At 41.4% G+C, this 27,896-nt stretch overlaps 2 protein-coding genes across 6 annotated transcripts; one reads left to right on the top strand and one right to left on the bottom strand.

The window, feature by feature from the left end:
- The first annotated feature begins 771 nt into the window (after positions 1-771).
- LOC307034815 (TRPM8 channel-associated factor homolog) lies at positions 772-18,385 on the top strand. Of its 5 annotated transcripts, none has more exons than XM_079673733.1 (13): positions 772-790; positions 4,642-4,759; positions 7,385-8,095; positions 8,225-8,441; positions 8,846-9,131; positions 9,956-10,257; positions 14,287-14,461; positions 14,615-14,709; positions 15,212-15,422; positions 15,566-15,802; positions 16,061-16,284; positions 16,453-16,566; positions 17,206-18,385. In XM_079673733.1, the coding sequence occupies exons 3-13, from the start codon at positions 7,449-7,451 to the stop codon at positions 17,446-17,448; spliced, it is 2,751 nt and encodes a 916-aa protein (XP_079529859.1). In that variant the 5' UTR covers positions 772-790; positions 4,642-4,759; positions 7,385-7,448; the 3' UTR covers positions 17,449-18,385. The 5 variants fall into 5 exon arrangements, with proteins under 5 accessions (XP_079529859.1, XP_079529858.1, XP_079529860.1 ...); XM_079673732.1 differs by lacking the exon at positions 772-790 and adding an exon at positions 4,431-4,510; XM_079673734.1 differs by lacking the exon at positions 772-790 and adding an exon at positions 4,441-4,510 and having other exon boundaries at positions 4,642-4,713.
- LOC307034818 (endonuclease domain-containing 1 protein) lies at positions 18,289-27,030 on the bottom strand. The gene is made up of 6 exons (XM_079673739.1): positions 26,900-27,030; positions 26,330-26,446; positions 26,142-26,242; positions 25,912-26,026; positions 25,534-25,690; positions 18,289-18,795 (listed from the first exon to the last, which is right to left on the bottom strand). The coding sequence occupies exons 2-6, from the start codon at positions 26,405-26,407 to the stop codon at positions 18,404-18,406; spliced, it is 843 nt and encodes a 280-aa protein (XP_079529865.1). The 5' UTR covers positions 26,408-26,446; positions 26,900-27,030; the 3' UTR covers positions 18,289-18,403.
- Positions 27,031-27,896: the final 866 nt, after the last annotated feature.

The following is a 27,896-nucleotide window of genomic DNA, read 5'->3' as shown; positions in this document are numbered from 1 at the left end:
GGTCGTAGCACTCTCTATCTAACCACTCGTTCAGGTGCTTTCTCGAGTGATTGCAACCAACTACCGCACACGTAGTTCCCGAACCACTTTTCTTCATGTTGTAATTGTTATATCCTCTTTGTCTCTGCGATATCAGTGCTTTGTCGGCACAACGGAGCTAGCTAGCAAAACAAACCCAGTCCGCCAAAACGGAAGTGCATTGCATCGAAGGGAGGAGTTCAGGATGTAGAGCGGAAACGGCTCAATAACTTGTGTATAAACGGGTATAAAATCGACTCGACATCATATTAATAATAATATATGATAATATATGGTAAGACTGACAACAATAATAGTTTGGAAAGGATTTATTGACGTGAATGTTTTGAACAGTGAAAACTTAACACAGAAATCGTAACAGTTTAACCTGGGCGGGTCACATTTTAACCTGGGCGGGTCCCAGTTCCCTGGGAGGATCGGTTTAACACAGATGAAGACTTCTCCATTCAACACGTCCTAACAGATCACCAGAGAACAATAAATCAAGTCGCTGTGTTGATGCCTGTTACATCACATTACATTACATTGCATTTAGCTGACGCTTTTATCCAAAGCGATTTACAATAAGTATTCACTGTTCAAAACATTCACATCAATAAATCCTTTACTAACTATTATTGTTGTCAGTCTTACATTTGTATCATATATTATTATCAATATGATGTCGGCATTTTAACGTGAGCGGGTCTCAGTTCCCTGGGAGGATCACAGTTTAACACAGATGAAGACTTCTCCACGCTGCTTTCAAACTGTGAGTAAACACTGTGTGCTTCACTTGGAGGCTGTCTGAAGGTATACACAGATGGACTTGGACATTAACAACGATATTCCGTAATAAGTCTGGCAACAATAGCTGGTTTAAATGATTTATTCGAGCAACTCGTTTGTCTTGTTGTAGTCCTCGCTGTCCGCGTCCGGATATCGCCATCGTAATCACAACCTCACACACTGGTACTGGATGTGCATCACCGTGTTCCTAAGAAGCCAAATATACCAAAAGATATATGTACACGACAGAAGAAAGCGATCGGAATGTGTATTTCAGTCGAAAGCCACGCACCCCACTGAAACTGGTTGATCGGGAAACAAGTTGAGCGGGAAACAAGTTAATCCGGAACACCGGTACTTCTTCACCTTGCGGCGCAGCAGGTGAGGAGCCGGAGGGGGAGGGGTGCGGCTGGTGAAGCGTCAGGCCTGGCTCTCCTCTCGACGAGCAGCTAGCAGCTGCTGAGTCGTCCCTATTATTATTATTATTATGATTATTATTAGGGTCTGAGACCTAGGTCGGCGAAGACCCTATTGAAATCGGTCGCGCAGCGACCGATAAACCTGCGAAACACACACAAAACAGGGAAAAAGACGGGCAAAAGCCCATCAAAAGTGGCCTAAATCATGACAGTAGGTGGCCCACGCCAACCTAGTCACATGGGCGCTCGCGCCCATGTGACCTCGGCCACCCTAGGCCGAACATTATTGATATCGGTGCGATTATTATTATTCTGATTATTATTTTAATACATTGCGCGCACTTTTGACCCCCGCAACATATGTGAAAACTCACCAAATTTCGCACGCGCGTCAGAAGTCGTGTAAATTGCGATGTGTAATTGGTTCCGGAACTTTGCGTCAAAAATTGCGTAGGCCACGCCCACTTCCGTTTTTAACGTTAACTCCCCCCACTTTAACTTTCACGTAAACGAACGAAACTCGCTACGCATATCTAGGGTGCGGAGACGAGCAAAAAAGCCTCTTGGAGGGGTATAAAATAACGTACAGGAAGTCGGCCATTTTGAATTCGTTTTTCGTCCCTCGCACTTTAACGAACTCCTCCTAGGGACTTTATCCGTACCACTCCAAATTCCTCGGGTAGCTTCTCCACAAATGGGCGATCTAAAGTTATCACGGAAATTTTTTTCTTTCGCACGGCGTAGCCGTGATTTGGCGCCAAAGTTCGCGTTCGCTCGATGCTAGGCCATCCCTCAACATGGAACACGATGATGTCATAACTCAAACTGACATGCTCAGAACGCCACCAAACTTCACGTGATGGTTAACACTGCGGCCTTGAACAGCTCTACGTAAAATCCGATGTTACTTAATGTGGCGTTACCATGGCAACGGATCCCTCGCCATAATTTGGCGTCGGAAAAACGCGATTTATCGCGTTTTTCGTCCTCCGCACTTTAACGAACTCCTCCTAGGGACTTTATCCGTACGACTCCAAATTCGTCGGGTAGCGTCTCCACAAATGGGCCATCTAAAGTTATCACGGAAATTTTTTTCTTTCGCACGGCGTAGCCGTGATTTGGCGCCAAAGTTCGCGTTCGCTCGATGCTAGGCCATCCCTCGCCATGGAACACCATGATGTCATAACTCAAACTGACATGCTCAGAACGCCACCAAACTTCACGTGATGGTTAACACTGCGGCCCTGAACAGCTCTACGTCAAATCCCATGTTACTTAATATGGCGTTACCATGGCAACGCATCCCTCGCCATAAAACACGGTGTCGCTGTAACTCCAATGGACAGGGTCCCATCGTCCCCCAATCTTTACTTTTATATCACCGGTTCATGCCTCAACAGCTCTACGTGAAATCTGAGATCTCATCGTAGGCCGTTTCCATGGCAACACATCCCTCGCCAAAAAACACGATGTTGTGTTAACTCTATGGAAAATCGTCCAAACGGCACCAGACTTCAGGCTATCATTAATGGTCCGGCCCTCAACAGCTCTATGTCAATTATGGGGTGTCACCATATGCCGTTTCCATGGCAACGCATCCCTCGCCAAAAAACACGATGTTGTGTTAACTCAACGGAAAATCGTCCAAACCGCACCAGACTTCAGACTATCATTAATGGTCCGGCCCTCAACAGCTCTATGCCAATTATGGGATGTCATCATTTGCCGTTTCCATGGCAACGCATCCCTCGCCATAAAACACGGTGTCGCTGTAACTCCAATGGACACGGTCCCATCGTCCCCCAATCTTCACTTGTATATCACCGGTCCATGCCTCAACAGCTCTATGTCAATTATGGGGTGTCATCATATGCCGTTGCCATGGCAACGCATCCCTCGCCAAAAAACACGATGTTGTGTTAACTCAATGGAAAATCGTCAAAACGGCACCAGACTTCAGATGATGGCTACTGGTCCGGCCCTCAACACATCTAGGCGTATTATGGGGTGTGATCAAATTCCGTTGCCATGGCGACAGATCACTCGCCATAAAACCCAATGTTGTGTTAACTCAATGGAAAATGGTCCAAACGGCCCAAAACTTCACAGGTTTGATAACGATGCAGCCCTCAACACATTTAGGCGTATTATGGGGTGTCATCAAATTCCGTTGCCATGGCGACAGATCACTCGCCATCAAACACAATGTTTGTGATACTGCTGTGACTCCTATGTACGTCGTCCGATCGGCCTGAAACTTCCCACGTTTGCCTACGGCCGAGTCCTCGAGACGCCTTTCGCGACACGTCGACGTGCGGACAACAGCCTGCGGAGCGTCGGCGTCGAAGACCCGATCAACGCTGCTTGCAGCTTTAATTATTATTATTATTATTATTATTATTATTATTATTATTATTATCATCATCACTACAGCCGAGAGACAGAAAAGGAAATAAGCTAGGCGGCCGAGCTACACGAAGTAACAACAACCATGATATCAACATTTACCACAAACTCACATTTTCTTGTTGACAGTGTGTGTCCGTGATTGTAGCCTACCTGTAAATCTGGCTAACCCTCACTAACGTTGTTGGCGGGCTGGGGCTCGGGGATGAAACACGGCTGGCAGTGGCAAAAACTTCAGGTTCATCTCCCGCAGGAGGAGGAGTAGGGCGGAAAAAATATCCATCTAGCTTGGACAATTTGGCTTTTCCTTGGTCCTTTTTATCTTTTTCTTTGCGTTTTGTAGCTCCACTTTTGTGTTTATAACTGCTCATGCTTAGGCAGTGCTCTGTTGAATGACAAGTGATTGATGATGACGTTGACGTTCATTTACGTATGATGTTGATGGACGGCTTTTGATGACGATTTTACCCAAAATACATTTGGAGACAATAGAAGGGATTCACTTGCAATTTTTCATGTTTAATGTTAAATGTGAGTGTGAAAATAGCAGCACAAGTTCAACTCATATTATAGGCTACAATGCTAATACCTAATATGAGCACGAACGTCAGTGCACTCAGTGGCGCGAGGCAGCAGGGCCCGCCGGCTAATATCTCGGGGGCGGAGCCTGCTGCCTCGGCGACGGGCCCCCATTGGGTTCGGACCGTCCCGGGCCCGGGGAGCCCTGCCCCTACAGCCCCCCTGAAGCTCCTCCCCTGGGTCTCTCCCAATAAGATGACCTCTGGGGGAAAGCACGCACACACCTCCTCCTGTGTTTTTAGTATGAAAGCCTGTCTTTTCCTTTGGTTCGATCTCTTTTTCTTCAGGCTGACCAGAGGGTAAGACAGGAGAAAGAGCAGGAAGTACTTCCTTTGTATTTGTATTATTGCTTTGTATCATTAAAACAAGATTATTGTTTAACTTGTATTCTGGTGTTTCTTAATCCCTTCCTTTTTACGAATTTACCCAGCTTATCAAACGACACGCGGAGACGAGGTTGGTTTTAAACATCCCAGCTTATCAAACGACACGCGGAGACGAGGTTGGTTTTAAACATCCCAGTTTATCAAACGACACACGGAGACGAGGTTGGTTTTAAACATCCTCCTAATCTCCAACAACACACACCCACACACACACACACACACACACACACACACACACACACACACACACACACACACACACACAAGATTCTTGGCTCAGATGCCTTGGAACTGATATTGGATGAGGATGGTTTCATTTTCGATAATACAGAATGAAACTCTTTGTTGCTGTCGACAAGTCGTGCCTCACACATTCTTATTGCATGCAGTGGCCTGTTACTAGCCCTGTACTGCAATCAGCCAACAATCCGTGTATCAACGTGTTGTATGTCTTACACAAGACCAAGTGTTATAACATGTCTGATAACAATCCAATGAGGTGCAGGAGGGGGTTAGATGTTTCAAATGCAATACTTTTTAGAAAAAGCAAATCGGACTTCTTACTTATCCTTACGTGCAAATACCTCTGGCAAAGCATAATAATTTGGGAGAATTGGGAAATCGTAAAAAAACTAAACAGATTAAATGCCTGTGAAGTGTTTAATTATTCATTACTTTCTTCTAGAAATATTTTGCACATACAGCTCACTAAAAGTGCTGGCTCTCCATCTGTTGGTTCTTCACATAATATTCTTTTCACAACGGCACTACCATACATTTTTATTTTGTCAGTCAGACAAACTAAAGTGAGGTTTACAGTAAACTAGCAGATAACCCCTAACACATCCTTTCTCTTCTTTGCCACAGTGCATCAGGCAAACTCTTAACCTGTTTCATAAGTGTTTAGAAATTGTGACTAACGACTAGTCTTCTCTGCTTGGAGAAAAACCTTGGAGTCCCAAGTAAATGAGACGGTTTATAGAGTCATTAAAGGCATCAAAGCTCAGGATTTAGATCAAGTCATGACATTTATCAAAATCATCATCACATGTTATTCATTTCTCACTCGCCATCAAATGTTAAATAAAAAGGTTGAATGTTCTTCCTTAACAAGCAGAAGGGAGTATCATTGTATGTTTACTTGTGCTTTACTGCAAAACTGCATAGATACCTCTGCTCATATAGCTACATTTAAATGATACTTACAATGTCAGGCTACAGGAAATGTTAACATGCCCCAATGACACATGAACTTGCATTCTTTTATCTTACTTGAACATTCTAAAATATTAAAGTTATCTTTGCCAACACATTTGCAAAGTTGAATACTGTGGGTGAATGATCTGTCTGTCCGTCTATGCTCAAACTGTGTGTTTTGTTTGTTGAACACATGTCTTTCTGGAAAAAGAGGTCTGATCTCAAAGAAACTACTAGGATTAAAAACAATTTAAAGTGAGGGAGAGACATCTTTTCAGGGGGACAACTAAGGTAAGGTAAAACAAATGGTTACCACTTTACAATAAGACTACCCTTATAAAGGGTTCATAAAGGGTTTATAATTAGGTTATTAATTAGGTTGTAAACATTTTATTAATCATTAAGAACCATTTATAAACCAGTTCTAACATAGTTTTCATACATCAACACAGGCTCACTATTTGGCAAGATGACTAAGCCTTATATTGGCTACCTAGCTTACTTTGTCTTCTTCATCAGCCAACATCCGTGGTATCTGTTGTTCACTGAGTTGATCCCCCCCCTTCCATCTTGATGTTTCTTGGCATCTCTTCATGACCACTTATTTACGAGTTACTAACATTTATAACTGCCAAAAGGGAGCCTTATTGTAAAGTGTAAAACACATTCCAATGTATTAATGAGTTACTACCATTTATAATAAGGCTTAGCAGTACAGATACATGTGGGCTCACTATTTGGCAAGCAACCGGTCACACTTTCCCTGTTTCATGTCTTACAAAAGCGTATTAAGGATTTATAAAGTGTTCACAAGCTAATTAATAAATGAATTACAAACTGTTCGTAAACCCTTTATAAGGGTAGTCTTATTGTAAAGTGGTACAAGCAAACTTTCTATTAGAGATGACTTGACAATTGAAATGTGTACACTCGTGTTTCTTCTAAAAAAGCAATCTTGAAAAATATCCATAGATATATATGCTTCCTCTTCATGAACTAAAGGCTACATTACTCAGATTACAAATATTACGAAAGATACACAACTCAGGTATTTCAATTAAACTTGTTTTATTTGTTAATGTGTGCTGCTGTGGACATTACGTGCCGCAATACACAAGCTGATTGCACGCAGCAACATGTTTAATAGCGTGGTACTGAACACCATGCTCCTCAAGAAACAGATCCTCTTTATTACTTCCCCGAATATTTCTATGATTCGTTCTTCTTAAAATGTGTTATAACTTGTCTTATAACGATCCAATGAAGGGAGGGGGTTGGCTTGATGTATAAAAAGGGGGATATAACTATTTTCAAGTAGACAAGTAATGTGGTCTTAGAGGAAGGTGAGATGACTTTCATTCTTTTTAACCTTTGAATTTAGAACTTGAAAATACATAATGTGCATGTGTGTGATCCTATAAAAAAGCATACATGTATTTGACAGGTTTTTGAGAAAGGGTTTTTATTTTATTTGGCTAAATCAAGGACTTGTAGGTGATGTAAAATAAAGGTCTTTGCCAAAGTTTATAAGTGTGCTGTTGTGTAAAGGATCTTATTTTAAGCTCTGTTAATTCTATTTGATTCCCACAGAACAGCCTGACTCAAAACAACACATCGCTCTCTTCGAATAACTGTACAACACCAACACAACACCATGAGCACCCAAACCACAAAGTCCTATCATGAAGGGGCCTACCTGTCCCTGATGAAAGGCTTGAAAGAACTGGACCTCAATGGCCCGTATGTTCCCTGTGACCTAGTGCTAAATGGAGACCATGCCTTTCCTTTAGCAATCAACAGCCAAGGCCATGTCTTGATGGCAGCCTCTCGGTACGGCAGAGGAAAGATTGTGGTCCTCGGTCATGAGGGCTACTTGACCACTTTTCCTGATCTGGTAGAGAACGCTGTGACCTGGCTGAGAGAAGAAGGATCTCACAACCTCACTGTGGGGGTCAACAATTATGTCAAAGCCGTCGCTGATAACCTCATAAAATCTGGCCTCAAAGTTAAAGCTGTTGGGTCCTTTAGTGACAGTAGGGAGGTTGGTGTCTATGTGACAGATGCCTACGGCGTGGAAGCAGATGCAAAAGACCTGGTGGCATTTCTGAAAGCTGGAGGAGGAGTGCTGATAGCAGGTCAGGCATGGCACTGGGCTTCAACCAAGCCAAAAGAGAACACACTGCTACACTTCCCAGGGAATAAAGTGTCTGCTGTGGCGGGGATCTACTTTACTGCGCATTATGGGAAGGTAGAGATCCTGCCTGTCTACCCTCAGATCCCATCCTCATGGATGACTTTACGGTAAGAGTAGACTCCTCTTCCATCTCATCTTTGTGACTTTTCTTTTATAATAAGGAGTTTAAAGTTCCGTCTGCTGTATTTTTCATCTCCCCCTGTGTGTGTCTCTCTCTTCTCTGTCCAATATTACAGTGTTGGTAAAGATTTTAAAGATGACCTGGAGATCTTACTCCAGGGGGTTTCAGAGTTTGACCTCACCGATGGTATAGTAGCTTCTGAGGCACTAATCCATGGCCCGTTAGCCTTCCCCATTGGTACCACTGAGGATGGGCGGGCATTCCTGGCAGGAAGCTACTATGGACGGGGGCGGGTCGTTGTGATCACACATGACTATCCTCTTAAAACAGAGGTACAGTCGGAATTAATGAAAAATATTAGAATGCTTTAAAATGAACAGAAATCTGTTTTGAAAGCTTTTGAACGCATTGTGAAAAATGTGCTCGTGATTTGAGTTTCAGTCATGAAATATACTTATACTATACTGTGTCATTAGGCCACCAAAAGTGGGATATCTTCAACATGCTAAATGATGTTAGATATTGTTATGTCAAACCATTTTACATGATAAACTACTATCTCTTTTGAAATAACCCCCTGCCATTACAGAAACTACTTTCTTTTTGGAAAAATTTGTACGATTTTAACACTGGAAGTTTGGTTTCTGCTGTGTGCTTATTAATGTTTCATGTTTTTTGCCAAACCATTTTCCATGAGTAAATACTGTCTCTTTTGAAATAACGTGTTTCATTACAGCAACTGGCTCCTTTCTGGAAAAATGCCATCGATTGGTTGGACCAAGGCCGGAAGGGTGTTGTTGGTGTAGAGCCCAACCTCAAACTTCTCAGCAAATCAGGGTTAAAGTACGAGGAGGCAGCGTTCAGAAAAGACCTGAGTGTATTCGTGTGCCTAGTGTGGAAGGACTATCATGTGGAGGAGATGCAAGACTTTGTAGCAGAGGGAGGAGGCCTGCTGATTGGTGGGCATGTGTGGAACTGGGCAAACAAAAACTTCGGGCTAAACCCATTCACAGATTTCTCAGGTAGGATAATCATCAGAATATCCATTTTATGTTACTCTGAACTTTTACATTCATCATGCATAAATGTGTGATTAAAGCCCCACATGTTTTTTTCAGAAATGTAGTGGTTACTTTGCTGCAGCCAGTGAGAAAGTCAGTCAGTCTGTTTGTGCACAACACTGATGACACCATGAGGGCGAGTTGAGAATGACAGAACAACACACATAAATAAATGAGACTTTAAAAACAAGCACAAAGATTGTCATCTTTAGTTATCAAATTGATTCACATAATTTATTAGAAAAGTATTTTCTGTCTATCTTTTGCCCACCTGGCTGCAGACGGTTTTGATGTTGTGTGGCCATTCTTTTGGGATGCAATTACATGATGTCACCATTGTAGTTGTTCTCTCTCAATGGTCTGATTTGGGTTTTTTGAATTTGGTCTAATCATCTTCAGGTTTATTAGGACCCTGTTTTTGTCTTATGTTTTTTACATTTTCATGAATGCCAGATTTGAGTCGTATTTCCAATGTATCCTTTTCAGATTGGGTCCATCATTTAGGACACAATGATATTTTCTCTTGGATACCTCGACTCTAACCCTAATGATCCTTATCAACAGGCTCCTGCTTTATACTTAAAATGTAACAGACCTTGATAAACTTGAACTAAATTTAGGTTTTAAAATATGAATTGAGTTATAGTTGAATATGGACAGGCTACTTTTTAAATGGGGTACCAAAGTAAATTGGATCCAATCCATCAAACCCTAATCATCAAGGATGGAGAATGGATTCAAAATTATCCTGTAGATTAAATGATATTTTCTGATCTGTGTTTCAGGAAACAAGATCCTGAACAGAATGGGCTTGAGTGTTTTGCCAGCAACAATTGGTGAAGGTTCCTACATTGTTCCTGTGCGAACCGAAACTGAGGAGGACAACAACCAATTCGGCCATGTCCTGTCTCGCTTTGCTGGTCGTGTTACAAAGGGCGAAGAACTCCCCGCGCATGAGGAGAAACAACTTAAAAAACTGGAAATGGAGTGTACCAACTTCTTGATGATGAAGGCTTATGGCAGCCACTCCTACACACACGTGCTCTCCATCCTTACTGACATATTGAAGAAGCTCGGCATGCCACAGGTGGGTAGAGAATTATTAGTTTTATGAATTGAATTCTGTTTATGGAAAAGCTGCAATTTACAGTAATAACTACTGTCTATAACAAGTAATTGCAAAACAATAGTAGCACCATTGTAACCACAATAACCACCTACATTTTTACCACTGATATCAGACCTCCACATTTGTTTCATCCAAACTGTTGGATATATAGGCGGCGCGTGAGGCTCAGGTTTGGGAAGGCTAAATAACTTTTTTTACCTGACGATGCCCGCCTCCGGCGTCTATAGAGTGGCGAAGTCACGCCCATCTAATTCCAGTCCATGGGACCTTATTTCAGAAAAATAATGTATTGAAGTCAATGGAGAGAGAAACTTTTCTTTCGATCCCGTTTGAATTCTCCCACGAATTACACATATGATGTTTGTCAATCTTTAAAAATCATTTCCATGTCAAAAAAGTCACAGTTTGTCGTAAAACTGTTGAAATATAAGACTATGAAAAATACGCAACTAGAAAGACTACAAATTCCAGAGTCGCGTAAGTGATGTCACAATTGTTTTCCTCCACTAAGAGATAGCTAAGATCAGCGCCATATAGATATAATCTATCTATATGGCGCTGGTTAAGATAAGATAACTTTAACAAGATGCCTGTGTGCTTAGTACCAGGTTGTTATCATACCAGCAATGGTTCTTGCTCGTTCTTTCGCTTCCCGTCTAATGAAAGGACCAGGAGTGGCTGGATCAAGTCAGCTACCTAGCTAGTAGCTAGCACGTTAGTTAGCATTACAGCCTTGTCATTTTTATTAACCTTAACATGAAGTAACATTAAGTAACCCAACATGTTAAACAGGAAGAGTAATAGTCATATTTCGTGAACCCTTTGAAGAGTACTGTCACACCGGTGTGATCATTCTATAATGCACAATTTAAGCCCGGGGGGAAATGCTAATGCTACATTAGCATCTGCGATCTTTTCTACTTCACGCTATCTGCACAAATCTGGATCTGGATCTGGATTAATACTGAGCAGAACCCGGAGGTATCACGCTCAGTGGGGGATGGATGATCCCCGCTAAATGTCTCTTAAAATTTGCACTCCACGGTTTCTGCGATGACAGCTTCTTCTGGTAGCAAGTTCCACTCTCTGATTGTTCTCGGAAAGAAGGAGTATTTAAGAGTGTCACTAGTTGCGAAAATTCGCTCGAAGTTCAAAGAGTTGGCTTTGCGGGTTGCACATCTTCTAACTGGCTCTAGGTACATTGATGCATCAATGGCTGAGATGTTATGGACAATCTTGAAGAAGAGAACCAAACGAGCCAATCACTGCTTTTCACTTAATTCCACCCAGTTCAACCACTTGAGCATTTCTGTGACACTGCTGTCCCATTCATAATCTCCAAAAATAAATCTTGCACCTCTTCTTTGTACTGATTCCAGGGCATCACTGCCTTTATCAGTGTAGGGGTCCCAGACCGAGCTGGCGTACTCTAGTTTAGAACGTACTAGGGCCAAAAAAAGCTGTCTCCTTCAGTCAGGGGACAGCGTCGCAGGTTCCGGCGTAGGTAGCCGAGCGAACGGTTTGCCTGTGTTACAATTTGGCCAATGTCTTGGCCAAATTTCAGGTTGTTATGGATTTCTACCCCAAGATAAGGCTGGTGGGTCACCTCTTTTAACACCTGGCCACATATAGTATAGTTTTGAATGCGCTGGTTTGTTGATCTGCTTGTTCGTAGGACGTAGCACTTACTAGTATTAAAGCACATTCCCCAAATGTTAGCCCATTCCTGAAGTCTAGTCAGGTCTCCTTGTAGGTTTTCTTGGTCACTTCCATTTTTAATAGGCCTGTAGAGCAGGCAGTCATCCGCGAATAACCACACTGTAGATGCTACATGTGACGGCAGGTCATTAATGTAGCATAAGAAAAGCAATGGACCCAGCACAGTGCCTTGTGGGACACCAGAGTCAACGTGAACTGTACTTGATTTCACCCCTTCTACGACTGCTTGTTGGCTCCTTTGCATAAGAAAGCTTGTGGTCCAATCAAGTATTGGGCCGGTTATACCCATGTGGGCCAGCTTTAGCAACAGGCGCTTATGTGGAACCGTGTCAAAAGCCTTTGAGAAATCAAGGATTGCCACATCAACTTGCAATTTCTGGTCATGATATTTTGCCAGGTCATGCATTGTGACTAGGAGTTGAGTTTCACACAAATGGTTTTGTCGAAATCCATGCTGGAACGGGGGGAGGACATTATGCCTTTCCAGGTGATTCAACAGGTGTTTGCAAATGATGTGTTCCAGGAGTTTACAACATACTACTGTCAGGGAAACTGGTCTGTAATTTGCGGCGGTGTGCCGGTCCCCTTTCTTGAATATAGGCGTAACGTTTGCCTGCAGCCAGTGATCGGGTAGATTTCCGCAGTGACTGCGTGAATATGCACTTGAGCAGTGGGCCTATTTGTCAGATTCTTAACGAAATCTACTAAAACAAAGTACTTCATTATCTAGGGTTCAGCTCAATTTGGCTCAAATGGTTGACATTAAACATTAAAAAGACCAGGCAGTTCAGAGAGAATCAAAGGAAGACAGGCAGCTCTGCATGACATTCTTCTGGACGTGTTTCGTTGTGGTGATAGTGAGGGTAGTCAATCCTTTTGTTGACAAGAAAGTAGTGACGGCCATCTTGGTGACGTGTGTTGTTCGGCTAGACCGGAGATGTAGTTCATTCAGCGTTTCACACAAACAAATGTGTTACTTCACAGTTTTACGACACGTTTTTATTTCTTTGACTTGCAAAATTATCTTTTAAATTGACAAACATCATATGTGTAATTTGTGGCACAATTCAAACGGGATCAAAAGATAATCTTTCTCTCTCCATTGACTTCAATACATAATTTTTCCGAAATAAGATCCCATGGAGGTCCACCGGAAGGGGAGGGACTTCGCCACTCTATAGAAAAGAGATCAATTCAGCGAAAGCACCGCCTGCTGACCAATCAGAGCTCAGTGTGCGGAGTTTAAATCTATCAAGTCATATTACAGGATAAAGGAAATACAGATTTAACTGAAGTATGCAGAGAAGACGCCGACGTGTCGCACTTATCATTCATATCACATCATCAATCAGATCATTGATCATATAATATCATAATGTATCATATATTTCCTTATCTGAGTCAGCTTCTCGAGCCGTATCTTGCCGTGCAACACTCACATTGTCACATAATGTATGCAGAAGTATTATTTTAAGCAACACATTAGGTTGTCGAAACATTCAACTCAAATGTAATTAAAGTCAGATCCACTCGTGTCTTAGATGGGGCAGTGATATCATAAAACTGTTGTACGCTTTCAAACACTCTGTAGTTATTTTTTAACCAGTTGTTCTATATTCACCTTGCAGGTGCAACTATGTGGTTTATATCCTGGACTATATGTTTAAGTCATAGATGTTTAAAGTTCATATTTGTGTAATGTTAGTTTACTTTTCATTAATGAGGTATGACGCTGTGCTCTCAGTACACTTGTCCCTGTTTGTGATTGGTCAAATGTAGCTAACCCCGCTACGAAAGCGCTCTCAGCTGGAGAGAGAAACCCTGGCTTGATTTACCGAGTTGATAACCAGCGTCGTAGGACCGCTTAGCGAGATCTCGTTTGTTAGGGCTAGTTAAGATAACTCAAACATATCCAGGATATGTTGAACTGGCTTCGTAGTACAGGGCACAGGTGGCTGCATAGCAGCGCTAATGTCAAAGAAACAAACATTATTATATTTTTTATTTTACCAGGATGCAGTGACAAAAGTATTTGGGAAGGCTTAGCCTTCCCTATCCTACAGTACCCGCCGCCCCTGGTTGAATGAGATTTTTCTGTGGTCACAGGATTAAGCATATTAAGGCAATACCTTGATTGTTTGCTCACAATACAGTGTGCTTTTCACATTCAAATTAAGTTTTTCAAGCCATTATTATTTTTGCCCTCACCTTATCACAATGAGAGAGAGGGATCAGTTTTTCTTATTATTCAAATTCATTTATTTGAAGGTGAGTGTGAAGAATCCTGTGAAGAATCCGAAAGACCACCTACTCCTCAGTGTGGGGACAGAGGTTTATAAGGCGTCCCTGGATCCTGATGCTCTCCTGCCGTACCTCATCAAAGATATTCCTGTGTTGCCAGTTGTCAAAGAACACAGGATCAGGATTACTGTTAACACAGCAGGTCAGACCACATTGTTGTGAACAAATGTGTAAAATTATTATGAATTAATTATTCAGACCTGTAGTGAACACATGAAGAAGCTAAAAGGTCTCTCTTCTGCGTTTCATGCACACCTGTGCCTAACATTTTTGCTGCTCTGTGTTTGTGTGTCAGATGAGAATGAGTGGATCAGTACAGGTTTGTACCTCTCTCCTGGTATGAAGACAGAGATGATCCTACCAGCAAACATCGTCAACAAGAACTGGACGGTACAGTACATAAAATCATATCGTTTTCATGTGTGTGATGCAAATTTAGAACACCAATTCAGGTCCACCCTTATCAATTATGCCCCAAATCACAGATATAATCTGTAAAATAACGACACAATATTTACATTGAGTAAAATGTATCAATAATATATATTTATGTTGGACATATCAATAAATCATTTTTGCAATCAACAGTTGCAAAATATCAAGGCCATTTATTCATTGGTATCAGGTTAACACGGTATTTTGCGGCCTTGATAGGGAGAAGTTGCCGCTGTAGTTTGTTGAGAATAAGGTTAATGTTTATGTTATAAAACCAATGAAAACAAATATTTCTCTTCTCTCTCTCACACACTTTCCCGCCATGCTGCCATTGATTCATGCTAGAATGGCCCATTATGTGTCCAATGTATATACTTCAACTGAAAAATCTAAATGCAGCACAGCAGACTTTATAAACATGTTTTCAAAGCAGCAACATTTTCTATATCTCCCTCAGATCCAGATAGGTTGCCAAACAGACTATCTGGAACATGATGAGTTGAAGAGAGCAAGGTCTGTTCATGAGCGATTTCCTGTCACAGCAGAGAAGATGCAGGTGTGGAACCTGTGGGGGGGGCTCATCTACCTGGTCGCTCCACCCAACACAAAGGTGGGGGGGGCAGAGGTCGTGGTGTCGATGGCTGTGCGTGCTCCTTACTACAAGTCTGGTGAGTGTGTGTATCTGCTTATCAGGCATGCCTTAATATTACTTTAGGCCGCAGGGCTATAATGTTTTACAGTGAAATGTTACTACAATAATTTAAATCCCTGCTTTGATTTCACCCCAACACCCATCCTGTATTTATTTCAGGTGTGACAACAGCAGCTGATTGGTTGTCGCTGCGCACAGCTCCAGCACCCTGGGCAGAGTTTGAGTTTGACAACATCATCCTTACCGTACCATCGGATTTTGTTAGAAAGTTGGAGCGCCCTGATGAGGTGGCAGCGCTGTGGAACGACATCATGAAGGGCATTGCAGATCTGGCTGTCATACCACACAAATTCTACCGCAAAGAACGTATGGTAGCAGATGAGCAGATTTCTGCCGGTAAGTGTGTTTTGCTTTCACATTCTCAGATATTCAAAAAACTGTTAACAAGTTTGGAAAGATTTTCTGTCTTAGTCCCAGATTACACTTGCTTTGTTATTCCAAGACCTGCATTGGTTGATAGAGATCATTTGTTTGCAGCTCAAAGGCTTAATGTGTGTTTTAACTCATTCTCAAATGTTGAGCTCATGAAATAAAGATATGAACTATAAAGAAGAATTCCTGTAAGATTTGTGATATGTATTCCACTTGATTCAGGTTGGATGCATGCAGGCTATCCAGTCATGATACACACAGATTCAGCTGCTGAGCTTTTTGAACCAGATGACGCCAGGGCTGCAGGCCTGTGGGGAGAAGTTCATGAACTGGGACACAACCAACAGAGAAGCTGCTGGGAGTTCAGACCACACACCACAGAGTGCACATGCAACCTGTGGTCAGTGTATGTGCATGAAGAGGTGCTGGGGCTCAAAAGAGAAAAGGTATAAAGAAGGATATCATATATGAATATTTTCAAACGTATGACCAAAGGCCCCAAAAAGCTACATCTCTAAGAGTATTATTGTATTGAGAAACATTTTCATTTTAGAGTTCAATCTCTCTTGTTTTTTCCTACTTGTAATAAAATGACTTGACTGTGTTCAATACAGGCTCATCCATCGATGATCTTGACAAATCGGAAGAACACTGTAGATAAGTATGTTAAGGGAGGCAAGAATCTCAGCGACTGGAATGTGTGGACGGCCCTGGAGACATACCTGCAGGTGAAAGAGAGTTGATGTGTTTTACATTATGTGGAGAAAATACGTATGCCTGGGTATCACTACAGTTGATATTTAAACAGAAATGGAAAGCTACACAGGCTAAAAAATAAGGAAAAAGTAAGGCTCAAAGTTAATTGACCTACTAATATCCCTCGACTGTTGTAGAACGTATGATTATGGTGGTAACATAACGGTTTGGCCAATGGTCCAGCACTTTAAAGTTGGAAAGACTTTGGACTGGTTTTGGGGACATGGAGAATGAATAACTCCATGTTAGGAATAATGTGGTTCATACGTGTAAATCAGACTGAACAAAGATGGGGTAAGGCTCACGCCAAAAATCTCACTAACACCCCGGTCCAAGAGGTCAACTCACATCTTATGAAGAATTAAATCACCTTAGTATTGGACAAGTAAACATTTTGAAAAGTTATAATTAATCCCCCCAGGAGCTCAATATATTTAACAAGTTGCATTGCTATCTATCAAATAAATGTTAAGATATTTCACTCTAGACTAGGTCAAGGACTTATGGACCGCGCAACAATATATTTGTACTGCTAGAATTGCCCCTTAAGACTTTTCTAGTTTACTGCAGTTGATTTGTTCAATCTTACGAAATGATGTCTCTCCATGTAGCTCCAAGGAATATTTGGCTGGGATGCCTTTAAAAAGGTATTTGCTGCCTACCACAAGATAAGCAACTACCCCAGTGACAACAGTGGAAAGATGAACCTGTATGCTGAGACCTTCTCCCAGACTGTGGAGATGAACCTGTCTGCGTTCTTTAAGTCCTGGGGCTGGCCTATCGACAGAGCCACTGAGGAGAAACTCACCCCCCTGCCTCCCTGGAGCGACCACCCCATGCTCAAATATGACTAAACTTCTGACTGCAGCTTGATAAATTGCAGAGAGATCAGTGTCAGCTTATCAATAATTCAAATTAGAAACATGTTTAGATTGCACATCTATCTAATCACAATTCCCCTATAACTCAATTTGCAGCTGAAGCTGTATAAAACTTGTGTTTGGGCTTTAAGTTACACTAAGATGTCGCAAAGAGTCCGATGATATTTAACTTAGGGTTCATTTCTAAGAGCAACTCTTTTGAAAAACGCACCATAATGTGTTCCTCTGTACGTATATACAAATGATGATCATAGAAGCTTAAGATATTTTTCAGCAGAAAAAAACATTGGTAACATCAGCTTTGCAACACTGTTGTATAAGCCATCAAAGTAAAACAGTGTGTTATCTAGGTTCTCCTTTGAGGGTCATACAACTCTAATACACCTTTTAGTGCTGAGGTGGAGCTGTAGCAGTTTACTATAGTTGGTAATGTTGTCATTAGCTTCAGAGTAAAATAATAAAACATGTAATTGTGGTTCTTCTTTAGGGTTAATCTACAGTAGGGTTTTCTTTCAGGGTCATATAAGTCTAATACTTTTACAGATATTAAGGTGTCAGGTGTTTTGTTGATCAGTAATCAGTTGATCAGTATGTCTTCTTGTTACTTTTCTGATAGATCGTTTGCTTTTAGGATGTTAAAGATAGTACAATATACCTATGTATTATTCATGTGATTGAATATTGGATGAGGTTTCACTATAACCCTGAAGGGATGTCATATTTCTTGACAAGGAAATTAAGATAATGTAATCATTCATACAAAAATGTACAGTTTATGATGTCAGAAACTCATTGTATTTTCAAAAGGTGCACAATTGATATTTATATTTTGTTTTCTCACTGTTTTATTTTGTGGTGATATAAATGTAATGCAAAAATAAAGGGCAATGGCTCCTGCTTTTTTTTTTAATCGTCCCTTTATTATCTTTTATGCTTTGCAGTTGTTGTCAAACAGCTCCCCTACTGGCTGATTGGAGAAATGCTGGAGGAAATCTCCCAGTTGTTCTAGAGAGAGCTTCTCCACCCAGTTTTCCTCCGTGTTCCTCGCTGTGGCAGCACCACTCTGAATGGGTCTGCCATTGTTGTCCACACAGCAGTAGGCATTCCAAAGGTAGTCTGGGATGTTGACCCGCTTCACATTGTTTTTCACAATCCAGTTGTCCACAGAGGGAACTGCACCAACAAGCACAAAGGCCTTAGAGCACTTGTCCCGGAAAAGGTCTGTGAGCTGGGACTCGTGGATCCTCCAGGCGTTCTGGTTCATTTTGGGGTTCTGAGGAACCACATTGGTCAGGGTGAAAGTGGCATTGCGGCCAGGGACTGTAAGAGAGAAAGGAATGGATAGTTACATTAAATTATGCAAGATATACATTTAGTTTGTGGTTCTGGAGAAATAAAGCTGTGTATATGTGGTTAGAGGGAGAAGGAAAGATACAGAGATGTGTCCAACAGCAGCTGGATAATTGTTAGTCTACATATACAAGTTCAAAATTCACCCATTATTCTTCAAAATTGTTAGGGTATATTAGCTGGAGGCAGGTTTTGTGGGGAAGGTCCAAATCCAAGACAACAGCAGCTGAATAAGATTAAAGCAACCATATAAGTGCCTTTCCTCAACATTAACCAGGGATTCGCTAACTAATAAGGCCCTGACCTACAAAAAAACACTCAGAATGAAATACTGATATGGATCAGCAATAGTTCCTCAACAATAAGTCTTATAAGCATTTTTCTGGTGACATTTGAATAGTAAGAACCTAAGGAAAATGAAAAAGTTAACTGCACCTTTACATTTGATGAAAATACACTAAATATACTAATTTTAAATAACAATTTGTTAAGCTTGGGTGCACATGAATCGCGTATGAACAATAAGTAAATCAGACTCGGTATTCTCTTCAGCATGTCTCCGGTAAGTTTATTCACAGACTGACAACAGTCAACGTAGTGACGTCACATTAGGACGTACCTTCATACAAGAACAGAATAACAGTGCGACTGCTACCGTAGTACACAGACTAAGGGCGTCATCAAATAATAATACTTAACACCCCCACTCGCTCTTAGCTTACTGGGTTTCTGGCTAGTGCTATAGTACCTTGGTTGTCTTCGTACACCTTTGTTTGTGCATATTTGTATTTGTCTATACCTCTGAGTAATTGTTCTAAGTAGATGTATTCCTGTATGGCTGATGCTAAGGCCATGTACTCTGCCTCGCAGGTAGATAGTGCAACCGTAGGTTGTTTCCTTGCCTTCCATGAGATCAAGGAGCTTCCTTCACTGAGACTGGCACAATATCCTGATGTACTACGTCTGTCTGTTACGTCTGATGCCCAGTCAGCATCACTGTACACTCTCAGACCTAGTCTATCTGTGTCATTTCTCTTAAAGCATAACCCCTGTTCTGCTGTACCTTTAAGGTATCTGAACACATGTTTTACTGTGTTCCAGTGCTCTTCAGTTGGTTCAGCAAAGTGCTGAGATAGTTTACTGACCACAAAACATATATCTGGTCGAGTGCATGTGGACAAGTAGATTAAACTTCCTACTGCCTCCCTGTACTTTCTTGGCTCTTTAATGTTTTCAGCGTCTGCTGTGTATTCTAGTTTTGGCTCACATGGTGTGTCTCTGGACTTGCAATCCTGCATTTCAAATCTCTCCAGTATTTTGCTCACATATCTCTTTTGAGACATTTTGACTTGACCTTCTGTTTGCTCAAAATCTATACCTAAGAAATATTTCAACTTTCCCAGGTTTTTCATTTTGAACCTTTCAGTGAGCATCCCCTTTACACTTTCCAATACACCCTCGTTGCTGGCTGCTATAATGAGATCGTCAACCCATATTATTAGGATTACCTTTTCGCTGTGCTTTTCTCTTGTATACACACAGTGATCAGCGGGGTTTTGTACAAAACCATTTTCAGTCAAACATGTATGTAACATAGCATTCCAGTTTCTGCCTGACTGCTTTAAACCATAGAGAGATTTGTGCAACTTGCATACTAACTCTTCACCTGTTTTTGACTGTTTCTCATAACCTTCTGGTTGTGTCATATATATTTCACAATCAATGGGTGCATGTAAATAGGCTGTTTTAACATCCATTTGGTGTAAGATTAAGTTCTCCTGTGCTGCCTTTTGCATGAGTACTCTTACACTTGTCATATCAGCTGTGGGTGAGAATGTCTCATCATAGTCGATTCCTGGTTTCTGACTGTAGCCTTTAGCTACAAATCGCGCCTTGTACTTGTCTGACCCATCAATGTCACTCTTGAGTGCGTAGACCCATCTACCCCCCACTGCCCCTTTGCCTGGTGGCAATTGGGTGAGGTTGAAGGTCTCGTTCTCCTCCAGTGATCTCATCTCCTCGTTCATGGCATTTTTCCACTGCCTTGATTTGGGTGACGCTATGGCGTCCTGGAAGGTTTGAGGAATGTCGCATATTGCTCTGTAACAAAAATCCATGCATGTTTGCAGTTTGTCCTCCGTATCGTCAGTCTCAAACTCCTGTAGGTGAGCTGGTCTCCTCCTGGTTCTGGGTGGGTTTTTTCTGTTTGGAGTCTCGGTGACTTTACCCGGCTGTGTACGTTCAGTCTGTTCAGGTAAAGTCCCAGAAGCACCACTTTGAGTATCTTGACCTGGCACATTTCCCACATCACATTCATCAACAACATTTTCATCGCTGTCCTTGACCCTGGGATGTACATCACTATCACCATATTCATTGTATGACTCTGGTGTTTGTGTTTCCTTTTCTTTATCCCCCTTTGTTGTGAATTTTACCAATCTGTGCTTTTGGACCCTCTCTGTGTCTGGATAATACACCAGGTAAGCTGGGCTATTTTTATCATAGCCTATGAAAACACCTTGCTCACACCTAGGGTCGAGCTTTCCCTTCTCTTGTTTGTAAGCAAAACACACTGACCCAAATTTCTGAAGTTTGGATATATTTGGTTCTTTGCCTGTGAACAGCTCGTATGGCGTTTTCTTTGTGCGCCTACTGTAACACCTGTTCCTTACATAAGCTGCTGTCTGTATGGCGTAGTTCCATAGTTTATTTGGTAACTTGCTTTCTATCAGTAAGCATCTGCCCATATCATAGAGAGTTCGCCAACCTCTCTCTGCTGTACCATTTTGGTGGGGTGAATAGGGTGCAGACGTCTCGTGTCTAATCCTATTTTTGGTTAACAGTGCCTGGAAGTCTCGGCTTGTAAACTCAGTGCCGTTATCTGAACTGATACACTTAACTTCTCCGTAAGGTGCTATGTCTGCTAAGAACCTTTCTGTGGCCTGCACTGTATCACTCTTGGACCTTAGAAAATACACAAAAATAGTACCAGAGTAGTCGTCTGTAAAAGACTGTGTATATCTGTGCCCTTCTATGCTTGGTGTTGACATGGGACCGGCTAAGTCTGTGTGGACTAGTTCTAAGGGCATCTTAGCCTTTTTGTCTGGCTCCTTATTTCTCGTTTGGGTGAACTTGCCCTGTGTACACACTTCACACAACTGAGCTGGTTTGACTGCACTTCCTCTTATCTCCATGCCTTTCACTACACCTTGTAAATTTTGTACATCTTCGTAATTGCAATGACCCAAAATCTAATGCTAAGTTTGCATGTCGTGACACCCTTTACATTGGTCAACATTCCCCTCAACAGTTGGTAAGTAATACAAATTTACACTTTCATGGATGTCAAACCTGCTGCCGTCTTTGGTAACCATGTGACTGTCCCCTTTCTTGAAGGTGATTGTCGCCCCTCCGTTTGTTGCTCTTGCCACCGAAAAGATGTCATGTGGGTATGAGGGCATGTACAGTGCATCCCGTAGCTGTGCTCTGTGTTGTCGTCCGGCGTTGTCTAATAGACATATCACCGCCGTTCCTCTTCTCTGTGCTGTTCCATTGCACTTGGTCCCGTCAGCTAACTCCACTGAATGAGACTCGGGCTGGAATGAATCGTCGAAGCTTTTAAACTTTCCGATGTCGTTCACGATGTGGGATGTCGCTCCTGCGTCCACCATGATGCCTTTCATCTTCACGTTGTCTGGTGGTTTCCCGCTCTTTGTGTGCTTGGCCTTGAAGAGATGGTCTTGGTCGCCATTCTGTTCCTCTGCGACTTTTCTGGCACCATCTTCTCCCCCCTTTTTCTTACAGAGTGATTCATCGTGTGTATTCCTTTTGCAGTAACCGCACCACACTTTTCGAAAACATTTTCTTGATATGTGTCCTTTTATTCCACACTTGTAGCACGTCACATTGGCATCTTCATCTCTTCTGTTGCTAGCGTGCGTCTTGGTGCCTCGGCCTTGCCTTGCACATGTTTTCATCACATTATCTGTGGATTCTGCTGTGTTCATTTTCTCCGACTCTTCATAGACCCTTAATCTTCTTCTAAAGTCTGTGAACGTAACGTTATCTTCGTTCTGTGTTACATGGACGGCGAATGGCTTGAAGGAGTCTGGTAACCCATTTAGTATCATGGCTATGGTCAGTCCATCACTCATGGTCTCGCCTGCATCTCTCAGGGCTGTAATCACGTTCTCTGCCCTTATCATGTAGTCGGTAACACTCTCGTTGTCTGCCATGTGCAGCCTCGTTAACGACGTGTATAAGTTTATTATCCTCGGCTTGCTTTTCCCTGAATAATGTTCTTTCAGTATTTTCAGAGCCTTCCTGCCGTCATCTGCGGCCTCATGTCTTATTAGCGACAGGCTCTTATCATCTATCAGCTCAGCATAGCAATCAGCATTCTTCCTTCTATCTGCATCTAGCTGTTCTTGATCAGCACCGGTGGGCTCATGTAAGATAGTCTCTTTTAGCCTCAGAGTATGTAAGCAGCCTAGGAATCTTGTTTCCCAAAGGTCATACTTATCTTCACATCCTTTGAATAAGAGCTGCGGTGCCAGGAGACCTGTTGCTCTGCTTGCCATTTTTGCGCGCCAACTTTACCGCGAGGGCTACTAGCTTGCTAATATACTTCACTTGCTAAGCTAGCTTGTTAGCTTAATTGGCTAACGCGTAATACGTCGCATAACACTTCTTCCGATAATCTAACTCACTTATCTCCAAGTCGGTTTGTGTCCAACTCTGCCTGGGCCCATAACCTGTTAAGCTTGGGTGCACATGAATCGCGTATGAACAATAAGTAAATCAAACTCGGTATTCTCTTCAGCATGTCTCCGGTAAGTTTATTCACAGACTGACAACAGTCAACGTAGTGACGTCACATTAGGACGTACCTTCATACAAGAACAGAATAACAGTGCGACTGCTACCGTAGTACACAGACTAAGGGCGTCATCAAATAATAATACTTAACACAATTGATAAAGATACACGTTAGCAGGTGGTCTGCCCATGTTGAATGCTTACTCAAAGTTTACTTTCAACGATTTATTTTATAAATAATCTTGTTACAAATACCCAAATCTTCCAAAAATGTTGAACAGTATATGACAGAAGAGCTATGAAAAAAAATGAAGAATGCACATATCTACTTTTCTAATTCCAGCTTGGCAACTGCCATTCAGTCCTTGATTATTTGTGAAAGCCAGAACAAAAACCTACTTCCGCTAGTTAGCCAGGGGGCGGGCTCCGCTTATAAACAAAACAGTGTACGTTTTTATCTCAATAAAGTTTAAAGAAACAACAACATAACTTCCTTCTCCTGGCATACATTGCAAACTATATGCGATTTCGAAAGCCTAAAAGGCATCCCAAAATTAGTGCCGAAATTGGCAAGGATACATTTTACATTATTTTTGGCCGACTATTGTCATATCCAGAGAAATGCACCTTGCACTGCGGAGCCGAGGCTGCTGCAAAGCGGAAATGATCAGACCCTCCAGAAGCTCAGTGTGCAAACACTTTTGCTACCTTTGCTTAAATTGTGCAAAAACTGAATTATTGTATGCAATGTCAGAGTGAGGAAGTTTTTGTTGGATGCCCTCGCTGACGCTGAGCTTGTGTCGAATTTAGGCCTACTATGCATGGACATTGTATTCCCAAGTGGACTCAGGTTCGCTCAAGAACTCAGGACCCCAAACTGGGAAATACAGCCAACACCAACAGGGTCGGGAGGCCAGATGGCCACTGAGTGAGTATTCGCGTTGGCTAACGCTATTGTAAGTGGTTTTGTTGCGTAACTTTAATCTATCAAAAAGTGCTGAGTAATTAAAGTTGGTCTTTCATTGTGAAAGGTAAACACGGAAAGAGTGAAGTGGTGTAGCGTTGCTATCATACAGTCTATGGTTGCTATCTTTAGATCTCAGTAAAACACTAGGCTATTAAAGGTGAGGTAGGTCATTTTGGAGACATCAGCTCGAGTGCGCTAGAATTTGAAAATACACAACCGGAAAAAATCTGCCACATCCTTCCAGAGCCCCTCCTCCAACACAAACGAACGCGCACATGACCAATGAGGGCACGAGATAAATTTGTGCACGAGATAAGTTTGTGCACGAGATGGAAGGCTGACAGGCAGGTAGTCCATCCAGTTATTTTAGCTGTGGCGGCTAAAATGATTGGTCGTGCTTTTTACAGTACTACGGCTTCCACAGATGACATTTTTGAATGGATTTTTTGTCAAAGCACTTAAGACATTCATTGCTATCAATGATAGCATTCCACGGAGTATATTCCATGGAATATAACACAAAGTGTTTCTCGAGCCGGTTTCTCAAACTTACCTACCCCACCTTTAACTATTGTGTGCACTGTAACTACCCATCTCCAACTAAATGAGCATATTAGAGTTATCAACCAAAGACGGAGAAATGTTCCCATTAGGATATTCTTTGAAAAAGCTTTTTTTTAATATATATATATAATGTAATAAACAAAACAACTTCAATGGCATGTATGAATGTGTCTAAATGTCTCGAGGCTACTTGAGTAGATGTGTTGTAATAACCTTACGCCTCCATGGTTGATGAAACAAGTACGGTAAGATAGTTGGTTAAATACTAGCATACATGTAATACATTGTGATTTGGCCTAATCTGATATGGTACATCCCCCTTTTGGATTAAACTGAAATCAAAGTTCATCCTCCCTTACCGGGATGGTGTCCGTTGGGGTTGAGGTGACCCCGGTCAAACCCAGAATGTGTGTAGTCCTCATTCAGAGCCTGTCTTTCTCCTTGGTAGACCCCAGGGTGGTCTTTCCCTAGCCAGTAGCCATCCTTCATTTCTGCTTGCCAAGACATGTTTACTAACTGTAAGACAAAAACTCTATCATTTTGAGGATACAGATGATGTCTAAAGGCCTTATATAGTATCATAATATTACAGGATATCGATGCATTATGCACCTGGTGGATTACTTACAAACTCTTACACTCTCCATACTTGATAATTATGTCTTACATTTTTTTTTTTTCATCAATTTAGTACAGTGGATTTGCATATACTACACAAACACAAATGTGCCACCAACCTGAGGCTCCACAAACCACCTTTTCTCCCTGCCACCTCCATTGCTGGGCTGGAAATGATAGGCTGAGTAGACAGCAATACGGTTGTTGGTGTCATACAGGGTGGCAAAGTGGTACCTGGTGGTGCAAAGGATTAAGAATAACGGATTGAGAGATCAGGAAAGTTGCAAGGGAAAAGTGTAAGACACATTGAGTGCTCAAAGAATTTCTAAATTCTACTTTCTGCCCTTACCTGTTGTTGAAGCGCTGACAGAGACGGGCAGCACCAGGTGTAGAAGCCCCCCAGTCTGGCACCTTGTCCTTATAGAAGTACGTCACGCATTCTGGCACATCCTGGGACAAAATCAGTTACTGAGCCACTTACCAACAGACAGATAAAATGTTCCTTAACAATTTTGACTGAACTATGAGGTCACAAACCTCAAAACGTTCAACAAGATCGGCATTAACAGAAAAGAGGAGCCAGAGAAGAGCGCACAAAGGGGCAAAAGTTTTCATCCTGGAAATAACCTCTAGTATTTGGGAGTCTTGATTGGCCTATAGAGTTGAATAAAACAGAAGATAAGCATGTGAATTAGGGCTGGTTGATATACAGTAGACGTATATCAAATATCACAATATCTTTCACTAAAAACGCAAAATATACAGTTGACTATTGGTGCTTCCATTACATACACAAGATTTCTGAAGAAATAATCATCGGTAATGTGGATATAGCAACTTAGTGGGTAAAGACCAATAATAAACATTACAGAATGACATCACTGTAATGCAGCCTTCGAAACAGGAAAAAAACACTTGTTCCATAGTATATCACATTATCTATAGTCGCATAACACAATATTAATATGATATCTATATTCAATTTTTCCCTAATGATACAATATTTAATTTCAACATGGCAGTTATGAACGCAGCAACTAAAAAAGGCTTGTTGGGCCTGCAAATGAAAGAGGATCAGTTTGTTGTATGTGTATATTTTTAACTCACCCGCTGGTGCACCTGCCTGCTGCCACGGTCCACGCTGATTAGAAACTGGCTTTTATGTATGACTTTCCGTCACCTTTCACCTTGTGTGTCCTTAACTTATCTGAACTCCTGTTACCACGTGACATTGGTGTGTGATGAACCAAAATTCGGCTACCACAAGGTGTAGATGAGGGAGTGTGTAAGAATTGAAAAACAATATAGACAATCCCAATATTAGCACTGCAAAGGTCTGATATCCACCTATATATATTTCAGCTATTGATACATTTTAAGATTGAGAATAAAAATATAATCATCAATATCAATTATGTTGCTTTACTATTGGCTACAATAAATTAAGTCTTTATTTCACAAATAATTCACTGGCCTCCCAGCAGTATAAACTGTAACTGCAACATTAAAGTAATGAACAACTTAATACATCAATAATTATAATCCAATGATATAATAAATAATATTCAGAAATAGACCATTCTGAATAATACATATTTAAACTTTTGGTATTTCGAGTATATTTTGATTATGATACCTTTCTACATTTTCTACATTTCATTTGGAATCCATCACGTTTTCCTTTATAGTAATGTGTTTGTTCTACTATGTGGTATTACAACTTTTACTTTAGTTAAACATGAAATCCATTACATGTATGCATGAGCAGTAGTACCTACTGATACCTAATGATATGATCTATGCTAACAATCCCAAGTGCCGTTTTGAGTGCTATCATGTATTTTTACTTACTTTAATTGTTCCACCTCTTCTTCCACCACTGTTTTTTAAATCCTGACTTTGTAGTCAGTATTGTTTAATTTTGTAATAATTGGAAATAAAGCACATATCCATAACATAAATGTCTATTTGATATTAGGTTCACCTCCTAGAATATTGAAACATTGATGTTTATTTGGCAATTTACAACCCCTCATAGCCAGCAAGGTTATGTAACCATGATATCTGTTCATGTGCTGTTTTTCCCACGATCACAACACATGTG

Source organism: Notothenia rossii, assembly GCF_949606895.1.
Source record: "Notothenia rossii genome assembly, chromosome: 4".
NCBI lineage: Eukaryota > Metazoa > Chordata > Actinopteri > Perciformes > Nototheniidae > Notothenia > Notothenia rossii.
The sequence above is the reverse complement of the archived record's forward strand: the minus strand, read 5'-3'. Positions and strand labels throughout refer to the sequence as shown.

Excerpts from the sequence above, each read along its gene's own strand:
- LOC307034815 (XM_079673733.1), top strand. The coding sequence starts at position 7,449 with ATGAGCACCCAAACCACAAAGTCCTATCATGAAGGGGCCTACCTGTCC. Across the intron at positions 8,096-8,224 it reads TCCTCATGGATGACTTTACG|TGTTGGTAAAGATTTTAAAG; the intron begins GTAAGAGTAGAC and ends CCAATATTACAG. Across the intron at positions 8,442-8,845 it reads ACTATCCTCTTAAAACAGAG|CAACTGGCTCCTTTCTGGAA; the intron begins GTACAGTCGGAA and ends GTTTCATTACAG.
- LOC307034818 (XM_079673739.1), bottom strand. The coding sequence starts at position 26,407 with ATGAAAACTTTTGCCCCTTTGTGCGCTCTTCTCTGGCTCCTCTTTTCT. Across the intron at positions 26,243-26,329 it reads ATCTTGTTGAACGTTTTGAG|GATGTGCCAGAATGCGTGAC; the intron begins GTTTGTGACCTC and ends ATTTTGTCCCAG. Across the intron at positions 18,796-25,533 it reads CCCCAACGGACACCATCCCG|TCCCTGGCCGCAATGCCACT; the intron begins GTAAGGGAGGAT and ends TCTCTCTTACAG.